This window comes from Typopeltis vanoorti, chromosome 23 (assembly GCF_054136105.1).
Source record: "Typopeltis vanoorti isolate ZY-2024b chromosome 23, IOZ_Tvanoo_1.0, whole genome shotgun sequence".
Taxonomy (NCBI): Eukaryota; Metazoa; Arthropoda; class Arachnida; order Uropygi; family Thelyphonidae; genus Typopeltis; species Typopeltis vanoorti.
In genome coordinates, this window is record NC_143571.1 from 45,508,453 (window position 1) to 45,524,010 (window position 15,558).

The window sequence follows — 15,558 nt, forward strand, 5'->3', positions numbered from 1 at the left end:
CAGGGCTTCTGACCTAATGTCCATTCCTCACCTTCATGTGGTGTGTCCTATGAAGGTGAGGTAGTAGTTATCTACTGGGTACTGAACAAATGAGGATGGGCTGGCAATTTGGAACTTAGCCAACCAAATTGTACTTTTTATTGACTTAACCCACACATGTATATGATTGTGCAATATGATGAGATTTCATGCTGGTTGGGGCATTGCCTGGTTAAACAAGAGCCCATCTGTTTTTGTCAGAGAACCAGGGTGAACAGTGAAAAGTCAGCTACTGGAACAAACTCTAACTCAACATCTAGAAGAAGAAGAATAAACCCAACATCAAAAGAACTGAAGATAGGAACCATCATTATAAGAAGTATTAATGGAAAGGAAATCGAGCTTGCAAAGAATTGGAAAAGTACCATGTTGACATAATCGGCATTACTGAGACAAAGAAGAAAAACAGGTGAGATCTTACTAAATAATAAGTATAGGATGTACCCAGAGAAAAGCTTTTCAAAATACTACAATTATATGGTGTGAATGGAACATTATACAGAGCAATACATAGTCTATATTTAAGTTATCAGTCAGCAGTTAGAATTAAAGGAAATACAGGAAGATAGTTTGATGTAAAAGCAGGGGGTAAGACAAGGATGCATATTATCTCTGCTGTGTTCATAATCTATATGGATCACGTTATGAAAGAAAGTGGCATTAGGCCTGATATTGGAATTGGACATACCAAACTTAGCTCTTTTTGCTTTATGCAAATGATGTTGTACTCCTAAACACATCTAGTGCAAGTCTCCAGGATTCTGTAACAAATTTGGCATGAAAATCAGCAATAAAAAGACCAAAACTATGAAAATAGGCTGGAACATAGAAACCTTCAGATGTATTCTTAGTGGAGATCCTATAAAACAAATAAAATATTTCAGCTCTTTAGGCACAGTTTTTAGAGAAGATAGCAGGTTAAATCTGAAAATAGACAACAGAATTAGCAAAGTTGGTCTGGTGGGTAGCCACTTGAATAAATTTATCTGGAATAAGAGAGAAATTAGCCAAAACACCAAACTAGCAGTATACGAGATAGTGTTCAAACCAGTTTTAAGTTATGAATCTGAGAGTTGGGTTAGAAATAAAACACTTGATCAAAGACTAGAGACCACAGATATGAGGATTCTGAGAAAAGTTAGGGGAATGAACTGATGGCATCAATGGCAGAATCATATTAAAACTGAAGATATTAGAAAGGAACTTGGCACCATTGGCATTCAAGAATGTGTAAGCAGAGCTAATCTAAGGTGGTATGGGCACTTAAATAGAATGGTTAACAAAGGAAAGGTTAGCAAAATAGGTGTTTGATGCCAAGATGACTGGAAAGAGACCCAGAGGAAGACCAAGGTCTAGGTAGATTGATTGATTCAGTCAGAAGTGCCTTAGAAGAACAAAATGTTAGATATGACAATATTGAAGTGCTCACAAGTAATAGACTAATTTGGAGGAAAATTGTGGATAGGAGATTAATAATAATGTAAACTTAATCATGTAGCACTGTCATAGTAACCCGAACACCTATTCAGGGTACATATATGGATGAAATATCCATCACCATCTTCCTATGAGACTAGTTCACCTTCAGTTGAAGAGCTCTTATAAGCATTTCTTGTATCCTAGACTTTTGAGTCCCAGTTCTGCAACAAAGAACATTATCAGTAGGCATTGGGGGAGTATGCTCTTTGTTATCACCAGTGCACTATGGAGCTCAGTAGGTATTCTTATTTTTATTTGAAGTACGTTTTGTAGACTGATGGTGATAGTTGTTCTGTCATCAATGCTAAGCGTATTATACATAATTTACTTTAATTTTCTTTGCATGTGTATTGTTAAATACATCTGTGCATTTGTGTGTGAGATGAATTTGTTGCAAAAGATGAAAGATTTGTGAAAAGAGAAAGTGAGACTAGTGAGTTAATATGTAGGAAGCATTTTGAAAGTGTGACATTGGTATGGAGAGAGTAAAACATATGGTAGTAGAGCATATTGTAAAAAGCCAGGAAAAATGTTAGTGTTGGCAATATTATTGAAAATGCAGTGGTGGAAGTTCAGGAGAATAACAAGGCCACATGAAAGCAATAGCATGCCTACATGAAGTACTTCATGGGACAAAGCAATTGGTAGAGCTGAGAAGTGGGGAAAAAAAAAGTTTGAGATAAGAAACAGGTATGGATGACTACAGCAGAAAAATGTTTTGGTAATTCTATGATAATAGTTGTACTTAAGGAGAACATGACTAAATGTTGTTTCCCTGGTGTGAAATTTAATGTTACTGAAGCTGTCCAGGAGCAAAAAGTTAATATGAAAGAGTCAATTGTTTTGGCTGACACTGATGACAGCAATCATACTAGAGACAGTTTTCTAATAATGCTGTTTAAATTGTGTAATATTGGAATGCTGTTTGTTGGAATTATCTGATGAGGTGTTTTTCTGGGACCCTTGCAGGATGGTATAAATCTTGTTTGTGTTGAAGAATGCAAGTCTCACCCATGCATTACCAGCTTTTAATTGAAAAGATGAGCACTGGGTCTTCTATCTTGGGAGGTCAAAGTCCCTCTTCTGTTTTACAGTCGAGCATATCACCTGAATTCCAGGTTGGCGATTAAGGATCTCGGGGAAAATCTTCTCAGAGGACTTTGTAATGTACAAAGTTATTCATGGCAGCTCATAGGATTACTTGGTTATTGGAGAACACACTAACAAGCAGAAATAAGGAAGTTATCATTCCCTTTTTATGTAAGGCCTTGATACAGCCACATCTAGATTATGCCCGGGTCTAGTTACCTTTGTCTCTTGGGAATGAGGAAGTGGGTAAGAGGATCCAAAGGCAAGTGACCAAGATGGTGAGTAGTCTGTGAAATCCTCTCTATGTTGATAGATTGAGGGTTTGTGAGTTGCAAAGGTTGGTTTCTAGGTGGAAAAGAGTTGATATGATAGAAACGTTTAAGTTACTAAAAGACTTTTGATAAGATTAATGCAGAGGAAATATCTCAGCACTTGGCTAGAGTGGACAGAACAAGGTATCATCCCTGTAAATTGAGTAAGAGTGTGGTTAGCAAGGATGTAAGGACTAGATTTTTTGCTTGGAGATGAATGAGTTGGATGGTCAGTCTGTTGTGTGCTTTGTCAGTCAGTGCAGTGTTAAGCAGAGGTACTGTGCATATTGTGTTCAATGCTTTGGACTTTCTCTGAGTCTTTAGATTTGGAGGTTCCTGTGTAATAAATAACAATAATAATAATTTTTATTTTAGGAAATATCTTCTACATGATGGAATACAGAGACCTGCTTCTGACTTTGTTAATGAACTATGATGAAATAAAATTACCTAAGTGAGTATTTTAATCTTTATATATCCATAAAAGTAATTTCTTCTTATTAGTTATAAATAAGGAAGTTATCATTCCTTTTTGTGTAAGGCCTTGATACAGCCACATCTGGATTATGTTCGGGTCTAGTTACCTTTGTCTCTTGGGAATGAGGAAGTGGTTAAGAGGATCCAAAGGAAAGTGACCAAGACGGTGAGTAGTCTGTGAAATCCTCCCTATGTTGATAGATTGAGGGTTTGTGAGTTTCTCTCATAGGGTGGTGCATGATTGGAATTGATTGCCATTGGATGTTGAGTGCAAGCAGTATGAACAAATTCAAGAATAAAGTATGATAGCTGGTGCATGTAGTATGTGGCCTCCCTCGATGAGTCCCTTACTCCCTGGAAGCTCTTAATAATAATTTCTTTGAGCATTGACTCAGAGTTCTGCATTGGGTTATCATGTAAAAATAAGGAGCCAGCAAAACTTTAATGTAGTAATGTGATACTGTAGAACTATTGAACTACCATGAACCAAAACAATGAAAGATTTGTTACAGAAGATTTCATTAAGAGTGGCATTAGTGCAATGGAGGATTGGCAGTAACTTTCATTATACTAACTTTTATGCCAAAACAGACATGAAAGTTAGTGCAAGGAATTCGTATAAGTAGCATTTGCCAGTAAGAATCTAAAGGGATATATGTAAATAAGTCTACTACAAATGTACTGTACATTTATAAACAGCTATAATAATAGAGAAAAGGAATGCGCCAGTGAGTATGGTCTGCTATATTTAAATATGGTTTCCAGACTGTAATGGGATTTAAATGTAACTAGTAACAGCTGTTGTCAAAGTGGAAGTCTGCAGCATTATTTGTAATATATAATAGTATTATGAATAATTTACTGTTTCTGGGGCTCCATGAGTGTCAGGAGACTCATCACAGGAAGAATTTTCTGCAGACTATAGTACATTAGTACATGTCATATCTTGTCTTATGCACATTCAACATTGAGCATTAACCATATTAAACATATATACTTTTCACTTTCACTCACATTACTCACTTGACCATATATACAGTTCTTAGAGATGACCTCCCATTCTTCCACCACCTGTTATCCAATGCAGTATTTCCATATCTATCCAATAGGCTTACCAGTTTCTCTCTTGATGAGAAGGAGCCTGTTCCCTCATTCTGTCCTCATATTCAGTATTTCAGAGTCCTCAGATAGGCTTAGTCGTTACTTGTCTGTGCACTTTTTTTAATGTTTCCACCTCACCATTATATCCAGCTGACCGATATATGAAGGGTAGTAACAAAATGTATTGTTCACCCTTGATAAAGCTTTTAGCTGTGAGGAGTGAATTACATAAGTTGCATAATCATTATTGTGGAATTACAAGAAGTCATCTTTTAATTTCTTGTGCAAGTAAGAGATGACTTTTTTTTTTATGTTGTTACTACTCTTTAAAAATACTTGACAGATATTTTTTAATTTACACCTGTTTACACCTGTCAGTGTAAACTACTGTTTTTATTTTTCTTAATTCATAGAGTTCAAGTAAACTATATCTGATTACCTGTGGACCGTGTGTGGCCCTGGATTGTTAGTAATGCAGCTCCATAAGATCTTAAACTTTTAAATTATTATGTGATGCGAAAAATATGCTGTCTTTCTTCCCATTTTGATACAGGAATTTGAGAATAGGTTTCAAGATTTCAGAAAAAATTATAAATTTTTTTGTATATTTGTGATTCCATTTTCAGTCAACATAAATACAATACCTTTGAATTTTCAAATGGAATGTATAGAGTTGCAATCAGATATTCAATTCAAAGAAAAATTTGATCATGTCTCTTTGCTATATTTTTATAATACCTATCTTCCCAGAGAAAAATATCCTTCACTTCACAATCACACTTTATTCATATTATTGCTTTTTTTTTGTTAGTACATACTACATACGATTGTGAACGACTATTTTCAAGAATGAAGCATACGAAGAGTAAAGTTAGATCGAAAATTTCTGATGAGAACCTTGAGAGCTCGCTACGAATTGCAACCACCTCCATCAAACCAGACGTTGATGCATTGGTTTCATGTAAACAAGGCCAAATATCTCATTAGTGTTGTGTTTATGCTGCCCTCTTTTTTTTTAATATTATAATAAAAAATTTAAAAATATAAAGGAAGTTTTGTTACTTATATACATTAACTATATTATACATTTTATATGCAGTCCAAGACAATTCCTCTTCACTCAATGTGGTCTAGGCAAGCTAAAAGGTTGGACACCCATGCTTTAGAGCTATTTTCAATTAGCAAGTCATTGAGCTTATTGATTTCCACCATAACAGTCTAGCTCACGATAAGAAACCACTGAAATGTTTTGAATATAGTTCCATATCTCTATGAATATAATCCCATATTTATAATTCTAAGCCATTGCATCAAAAAAATTTAGTACAGTTGTTGAAAGTCTTTTCACTTGGTTATACTATAAATTAAAGATGCCAAGAAATTATATTCTTGGTTTCATCCTTATTCCAAGTGTAAGCAAACAAAGTTTGCATGTAAATGTCTGGGCCACTTGTATATAGAGACTGATGACTTTACATCACTTGCCTTAGTATCCCGTAATGCAATGCAAATATCCTTACGGACATGTATAATGCTATGCATTATGGAAAAAGGCCACTACCCAGACTTTTATTGAGGTCTCATCAGTGGGAACCAGAATCAGAAGTGATACCAAGGTTGAAGTAATGCAAAAGTCATATTTCCATATACAAGTAGTCAAAAGATGTCACATCTTATTATTAAAACAAAATACTCTGGATTAGAGATAGATGTTGAAAGTTTTTCCTCTTGGTTATACTATAAATTAAAGATGCCAAGAAATGATATTCTTGGTTTCATCCTTTATCCAAGTGTAAACAAACAAAGTCTGCATGTGAACGACTGGGCTACTTGTATATAGAGGCTGATGCATTATGGAATACTAAGGCAATCGATGTGAACCATAAATCACACTTAGATAAAGGATGAAACCAAGAATATTATTCCTTGGCATCTTTAATTTAAATTTACTATAGCCAACTGTCCAATGTAAGGAAGTATTGCTGTGGTCCCAATGAGTTGTTTTAGTGAAAGAATCAACTGGATGCAAATCTCTGAATTTTGAGTAATGACAAGTTTTTATTAGTTGTACTTTTATTTAATAATAGTAATAATTTAATATCAGAAAAACAATAAGTTACTTTGCATTCTACTTTTTTTTATCTGTTACTTTACATCTACTTTTTTTTTTATCTGTTACTTTACATCCTACTTTTATTTAGGATGTAAACTAAATGTTAAATGATGCTTTTCTTAAAGTTATTATAAATTGCTTTTAATGCTTCTTTAAAGACTACAAACTGACTCTTTCATAAGACTTGATCTGTTAACATTACTAATTTTGTTCATAGTTTTTGATAATTTTCACTCTGTCATAATAAATAATGAAATCTCACATATTCCTTCATTTCAAGTCAAGCTCTGTTATGCATGACTTGATTCATATCTATTCTTTTAACATTTCTGTCATCTATTTCTGATAATTGTATGTTGGAAAGTCAGTAAGTTACAAACAGGAGGTTGAAAATGAGGTGTGGAGTTGGTCGAGACATCAGACAAAAGAATTCTATGTTGCTGCACAAAAAAACACAAGGGATAAGTAATACTATTTATTTAAAGCCATATATTTCAGCCTGAATATTACAGGCTATCGTCTGTGGCAACAATAGTTAATTACAAAGTAGAACAGGGTTCAAAGGAGATGCAATATATGATCCTCTCAAGTAGGATCACTTAGCCTCTCCTCCCCCAATCCAACTCTCGCCTCCACGTGGTGAACTAACGTGGAGGTGAGAGTTGGTGAACTAACGTCTCACCTCCACGTGGATTGGGTACTAAAACCATTGGTGTTAGTACCCAATCTTCCACTTGGGTACTAACACCATTGGGAAGCTTAGGCTGTGGATGGCAAACAACCCAGCTGAATCTTTTCTTACTCCAATGACTCAGAAAAGAAGTGACTGAACTGTCACTCTGGAAAGTGACTCGGACAGGTTAATGTATATGAGCAGGATAAGGAAAGGAAAAAGAATGAAAATAAACAAGAATAGCTGGAATGTTGCTACTTGGAATGTCAGGAGTATCCATCAGAATTATGAAGATCTACACAAAACCCTAACAGAAAGAAATATCAAATTAGCAGTAATAACAGAAATAAAGAAAAAAAAAGAGCAAAAAAGTTCAGATGAAACAGATAATTACATCTATATCTACAGTGAAGTCCAAAAGGAAGAATAAGCAAAAACAGGAGAGATGATATTTACTCACAAATCAATTTTTAAAAAAAATCACACATTACCAATGCTGGAGTGATAGAATTCTAGAAATAGATTACAAATAAGCCGTGGCCTCCTGACTATTGTTGATGTCTATGCTCCAGAGGAAGAAAGAGAGAAAGATAACAATGCCTTTTATTCAGATTTACAAAAATAAAATATAAAATAAGCCCAAATGATTATCTATTAATAATTTGAGATTTCAATGCTAGAGTAGGGAACATTCCATTAGGTACAAATATAGGAACAAATGGTAAAACAACATGCAATAGAAATGGATACAGACTTAGGGATTTTTCCACATATAATAACTTAAAAATTACTAATACTTTTTTCAAGCACAAAGATGTCCATAAATTCACTTGGGAAACAAGAAACCTAAAAAGTATAATAGACTATATAATAGCTAATAGGGAAAACAGCTTATATGATACTAGATAGCCAGGTATTTAGAAATGCAAAAATAAAATCTGATCATTATCTCTTAAACAGAAAATTAAGAATATTGCCAAAATGGTTTAAAATTAACCAAATCAGGGCTAAGAGAAATCTACAAGAATCTTTTAGAGTTCAACTCTTGGATGATAAAAGTATTAAGTACTTTTATTCAGAAAGAATAAATGGAAAACTAGAGCAAATAAAAGAAAATGATCATATAGAGATAGAATGGGATAATTTAAAAAATTGAGGAGAAAGGGGAATAAGAAGTTGGGATGAAAACATTGAAGCAATAAACAAAGACAAGAAAGAAGCATATAAACAATGGATAAACACAAAATCACTAGAAGCAGGAAGCAGAAATTAATTATAAATACAAAAAAACAATAGCAAAAAAGCATTAAAAAAAATAGAGAAATATGGGATAAACTTCATAGGAAAATTGGAAACAGATCTTACAGTGAAGAGACCAAATACATACAAAATTCCAAGGAATATGAATAAGGACTTAAAAGAAAAAGTGAAACTTGAAATAATCAAAGAGAAATCTTGTCTGGACTTCTACCAAAATTTATGGCAAGATAGTAATGAATCTAAAACTGACATAATGTTAACTACTAACTATATATGGGAAGAAATAACATTATAAGAAATCCAACAAGCAATAGAACAAAGCAAATCGGAAAATTCCCAGTAGAAGATGGAATAGATATAGAACATATAAAATATGTAGCCATCCTATTCATCAAATGACTTTTAAAATTATTACAGCAAGGAAAAAATCCCAGAAAGTTGGAATAAGGCAATTATCATCCGAATATATAAAAAAAGGCGGTAAGTGAAACGGTGAAAACTATAGAGGAATAAGTCTTCTATACTGTTATAAGTTATATGCATGGTATATGTTAAAGCTAATAATAATGGCAAATACCTGTTGGATTTCTGCTCAGGACATGGTATGGTTATTACTAACACAATGTTCCAACATAAAATGTGCATAAATTCACACACACACAGAGAAGAGGCAAGGAATAAGAAAAGTCTCATTGACTATGTTATTGTTGATAGTGATGTTTTCTCCCCTGGTGCAGGACACTACAGTGCACAGAGGATTTGAAATTGGTAGTGATCACTATTTCATATTGAAAAGAAGAACATGTAAGAAAGTTTTAAAGAATAAAAGTTGAACAGCTCTCAGATGTGAACTATAGACTAAAATGCACTAACATTATTAAAAAAAAAATTAAAGAGATTGAGAACAGGAACCAAACCTTGGAGATTTAGTGGCAAACTCTGAAAAAAAACATTGATTGATTCAGCCAGAGAGGTATGTGGAGAGGTTATCTGCAAGGATAGAAAAATCAGAACTCCATGGAAGACACAGGAAGTTAAAGAGGCAGTGAAGGAAAACAAGAAAGCATATCGAAAGTTCCTAGCAAATAAGTCAGCTTGTGTTCTTAGAGAATACAGAGACAAATGTAAGAAATCTAAACACTGTGTAAAACTAGCTAAACAAAAGTCATTGGAGGACTTGGGTAAGAAGATAGAAAATAAATATTAGGAAGGTGGCAAAATATTTTGGAGGCTGTTCAAAAAGCTCAGAAATGGAGGAAAGAATGCTATAAAAGGAATTACAGATGATAAAGAGAACATGAAAACTGGAGAAAAAGATATCCTTCATGTATGGAGTAATTACTTCGGAAAATTGCTAAATGAAACAATCAGTGACAGCACAGAAATAAAAAAACACTGACCAGGATCCATATCTATCCATACTTGAAGTAGAAAAAGCCATCAAAAGCCTGAAATGTGGAAAGACAGCTAGAGTAGATGATATTCGGCCAGAAATGGTCAAGTATGGAGGTATGAAAGTTTTACAGTAGTTGCACTTCATAGTTCAGAAGACCTGGACAGAGGGCCGAATTCCAGATGATTGCAGTGGAGCTCTGATAGTACTCATATACAAAAAGAGAAATAAAACTAAATGTGAGAATTACGAAGGTATATCTCTACTGAGTGTTCCTGGTAAAGAACACTCAGCTTGATCTTGGTGAAGAACAAGCTGGATTCAGGCCAAATATAGGCTGGCAGGATCAGATTTTCACTTTATGACAGATAGTCGAGAAATCATGGGAATATAACAAAGATCTGTATTTAAGTTTTGTAGATCTGGAAAAGTCATGATAAAGTGCCAAGAGAGAAGCTTTTCGAAATGCTACAGTTGTGTTGTGTCGATGAGCATTATATCAAGTAATACTTAGTCTTTATTTAGTTGTAAGTCCGCAGTTAGAATTGAAGGAAGTACAGAAATATGGTTTAATGTTAAATCTGGTGTCAGACAAGAATGTACATTATCCCCTCTGTTATTCATTATCTATATGGATCACATTATGAAGGAAAGTGGTATTAAAACTGATATCAAAATTGGAGATGTTAATCTCAGCTCTTTGCTTAATGCAGACGATGTCATACTTCTAAATAAATCCGCTACAAGTTTGCAAGATTCCTTGACTAAATTGAATAACTGTTCTAATAGATATGGTATGAAAATCAACAATAACAAGACAAAGACAATGAAAATAGGCAGAAACATTGAAAATATCAAATGCATTGTGAATGGAGAACCTATAGAACAGGTAAAACATTTCAGCTATTTAGGCACGATTTTTAACGAATATGGTAAATTAAATATGGAAATAGACAACAGAATCAAGAAAGCTGGTAGTGGGAAGTCAACTGAATAAACTTATATGGAATAAGAGAGAAATTAGTCAAAACACTAAATTAGCTATATATAAAACAGTGTTCAAATCAGTTTTAACTTATGCATCTGAGAGCCTGGTTAGAAGTAAAACACTTGACCAAAGACTAGAGTTTGCAGATATGAGAGTCCTGAGAAAGATTAGGGGAATGAGCAGATTGCATCAATGGCAATATCATATTCAAAATGAGGATATTATCGCATCCAGGAATGTATTAGCAGAGCTAATCTAAGCTGGTGTGGTTAGTTAAATGGGAGAGGAAATATTAGCAAAACAAGTGTTCTTTGCCAAGTTGCTAGGAAAATGACGCCGAGGAAGACCAAGATATAGATGGATTGATATAGTAAAAAGCCTTAGAAGATAGATAATGTTGGAGTCTTGACAGGTAACAGATTGATTTGGAGGAAAATTGTAGATAGGAAGTTAGTAATTATGTAAGTTTTCATGCAGTACTATCATATCCTGTACATGTCAGGAATTTGATGATGTTATATGCACGAATATTAAGTTCAAAATGTGAATCATATGTAGAAGATAAAGTTTGCAAAGAACAAAATGGCTTCCGAAAAGGACAGTTGTGCATTGATCCAGCTTTTACATTAAAAATCTTAATGGGAAAACATTACAAATACAATAAAGAAACACACATAGTATTTGTAGACTACCAGAAAGCCTTTGACAAAGTATTAAGGAACAAACTGATGAGTGTACTCAAGAATCTAAACATTCAGAATCAGCTTCTTGCTGCAATAATTAGCATGTATCATAACAACCAAATAGCTGTAAGAATAGAGCCTCCGTAGCTCAGTCAGTATAGACAAAGGTCTTTGGTCAGAAAGACCCGAGGTTCAATTCCCTTCCACGATGTGAGGAACCTTTACCTGGTCTGTTTTGACTAAAGGTGAGTTAGTCGGTCTCATACAGAGGTGGAGGGTTTTTCACCTGGAAACATGGGTTTTTTGTCCCTCGTAACAGGCAAACTGGCTAGTGAACACACATGGATCTGCACTCATAAAATACATACTTAATCCCTCACTAAGAGGGCTTAACCAGTCCTAAGGAGGTGGTCGAGGAATGGGGGAAATCCACACGAAATAAATAAGCTGTAAGAATCAATGCAAAAGTTACAGAATGGAAATCAATAAACAGAGGTCTTATTTAATATCTATATAAAAATGAAATAGTAAAGAAATGAAAAAATATATATATAAAACCAGCATTTAAACTGCATCATGGAAGTATACTTAATTCCCTTTTGTTTGCAGATGAGCAGATAAGCATAGCAAGAAGTGAAGATGAATTCCAAAAATCAATATGTACCTTAAACATAAATGCAAAATAATTTGGAATGTAAATATCTACAGACAAAACAAAAATGTTTTTCCAAGTTTTGTATTTCACTTATTTTGTTTTGTATAACCATTTGTGATTATACACAAATAGTAACTTTTCCTCATATTATGGATCGTTATGTCTTAATCCACCTAAAAAAATGTTATTTTTTGGCTGTGCATAAGTCTCAGAAACAAAGTGTGTCATATTATTTTATTCATATTCATTTTAATCATATTGTCATATTCATAATCATTTCAAGATGCCATTAGTAATACAGTATATGCACTATTCAAGGTTGGTTGATATGTATGAGATTCTCCCATTCCATTCCATATATACTATTAAATGGAAGTTCACTATAATGTGAATGGCTAATACACAGTGATACTGTAGACTCACTCAAGCAAACTCATAGGGACCACAATAATCATTTGTTATAGTAGATAGTTCACTATAGCTTAATTATTTTTTGAAGATTATATATATATATATATATGTATGGGGTGCTTAAGGATCAAAACTGTATAACTGAGAGGAGACCTTCACATAGCCTTTAAACGAATGCAGAGAACCAATCAGGGTTTCTTCGATGAGTCTTTGGCCTCCCTGGAGGTGTCAAATAATAAAAATAATAATAGTAATATGATATTAAAAATGAGGATATTAGAAAAGAACTTGACATTGTTAGCATCCAGGAATGTGTTTGGAGAGCTAATCTCAGGTAGTATGGTCACTTAAACACAATGGAAGAGGAAAGATCAGCTGAACAAGTGTTCTCTGCCAGGTTGGCATCTCAAAGAACCAGAGGAAGACCAAGATATAGGTGGATTGATACAGTAAAAAGTGCATTAGATGAGTAATATTATAAGTATATTATAAGATTATAAGATACAGTAATAATATAAGGTCTGACAATGTTGGAGTGTTGACAGATAAAAGATTGATTTGGAGGAAAACTGTTGATAGGAAGTTAGTAATGATGTAAGTTTTTCATATAGTGCTGCCATAATATTCTGTACATCCCTTGAGGGTATATGTCAGGAATTTGATGATGATGATGATTGAGACTTCATTTGGAATTTTTTTTGATAGTTTGTTTTATAACAAACTACGAAAACCTTTTCTACATTGAGGAATCCACTGTATGTCTAAAACTTTGATACTCTGAAAGTTAAACGAATTAATAAATTTAAAAAGTTTAATATCTAATTTTTAGAAAGTTTTATAAGCTAAAATAAATGCTGCAGAACTATTTCTCTTTAGAACTATTGAATTCACTCTATGTCTTCGAGCCAGAGAGTATACACTTCTTGGAAGGAAGTCAAGGGACAACCCTTGCCAAGGTATATAATGCTGTGTAATGAGTCATATTTGTGGCAGTTGTACTAACTCAGGAGCATCATATTCTTTCAATTTACACCAGCTACAAACACACGACACTTCTTGTAGCCAAATGAGATGGCTGAACGAGATGGAGTATGAAAGAGGTGTTGTTATAGGTACCATGTTGCAGGCCTATTTGTTCTGCAAGTGTCAATTTGGGCTATCCCAGGTCAACAATCGCTGATACCATACTGAGATGGAAGCACAGGGAGCCAACTGCAAGTTCTACCTGCTGTGGATGACCCAATACACTCACCAAATGTGACTGTGGAGAATAATGCTACAAAGGATAATATGTAAAACCTACCCATCAACCGACACATTGAATGCAGATTTCATGTCATCGACTGGAACACGAATCTGCCCCAAAAACATTCATAATTGAGACTCACAACATGGATTTCCAGGAGTGCAATATGCAAGCCTCACATTACCTGAACCAGCATGCAGCATCATCTTCAGTGGTGATGCTGCATCCAGTGGGACCTGGAAGCTTGGAAAGCTGTGTTATGTAGTAATGATTCATGATACAAATACTCTACCAAGCAGACAGATGGGTGTGGGTGTGGTAAATCCCTGCTGAACGTCTCTTACCACGGTGCATAACTATGAAATTCAGAGATGACTATGTGATGGGTGGTCCTGTTTTTCATGGTTTAGCCTCAGGCCTCTGTTTGTGGTGCATTGAACTCCAAGAGATATCTGAACATTCTAGAAAATGCATTTCTTCCTACTTTGTGGTGTTTCTGTGGAACTGACCATTGTCTCTTTCAGCAAGACAACGTAACTGCCTGGTTTGTGGACGTGAATGTCACCACACTTGACTGGCTTCCACAGAGCCCTGATCTCAATCCTACTGAACATCTGTAAAATGAAATGGACTATCAGGTGAGGTCAAGGGATTTTTGCCTCATAATAGTGCAGACATTATTCAGGCCTACAGGAAGAATGTTCCAAAATTCCCATTGATTACTATCGTGTGCTTGTGGAAAATATGCCCCATAGGATTGCTGCAGTCATCGCAGCAAAAGAATGTCCTACATCTTATTAAGGTGGATGCCATGGCTGTTTGTTCTTCATGGTATGGTGTCCTTTGACTTCTTGCCAAGCAGTGTAGTGTATTCCATAGAATCAAGGTATTGACAGAAGAATTAATCAACAGTCATCAAAAGTCCTGAATTAAAAATGTTTATTTATGCAAACTGTTGAATGTAAAAAATTTGAAAAAAAAACAAAAGCAAATCAGTACCATTTTTACTATATGAGTTTTTGAATGTGTGTTAGAACTCAATATTATAATTTTGATTTCAGATCGTATCTTAGAGATTTGATTGAAACAACTCATGTATTTGTGAGGATGATACAACAGTTTTGCAAAAGGCATTCTCATCTTGTTGTTCAAAAGAAACAGCATAAAAAGAGTAAAAAAAAGAAAGTTGTGAAAGGTAATTTATTTGAATATGTTTGTTAGATTGTATTGCATGTCAGATTGAATTTTAGCTCTACAACAGTAACTCATTCCATAATATGGAAATGAGTTACACCTATAGAGTGATAAAGCAAAAAACAAGCTAATTAACATGAAATTTGAGCATTATAATTTCTGTTTATAGAAAGTATGCATACATGAGGAGATTAAGGAAAGACAGAACAATGTTCTATTAAAAAGGAAGTAGAAGAAAAGTGTGAATTTCATGTTGAACTTATGCATATTTATGAGAAACTGACTAAATTATGCACTTCTCTTAGACATTGAGAATGATGGTGTAAAATAGTTGTAATGTAGTTTGTAGCATTGAGGTTGTGAGTCCTTTCTGATCCACCAGAGGGATTATTGACTGTAGCTAATATCTCACTAATAGGACACTTCATGTGGAGGAGACTGGTCCT

At 34.3% G+C, this 15,558-nt stretch overlaps 1 protein-coding gene across 3 annotated transcripts in view; it reads left to right on the forward strand.

The window, feature by feature from the left end:
• Positions 1-15,558, forward strand: part of LOC150093816 (protein timeless homolog) — a 671,138-nt gene that overhangs the window by 117,271 nt on the left and 538,309 nt on the right. For 2 of the 3 annotated variants that reach the window (XM_090412553.1, XM_090412555.1), the window contains 2 exons: positions 3,294-3,372; positions 14,980-15,113. The exons of the other annotated variant lie outside the window; for it this stretch is intronic. In XM_090412553.1, the coding sequence (XP_090268679.1) occupies positions 3,294-3,372; positions 14,980-15,113 (213 nt within the window). The remainder of the gene's footprint in view (positions 1-3,293; positions 3,373-14,979; positions 15,114-15,558) is intronic. 3 annotated transcript variants of the gene reach the window in all.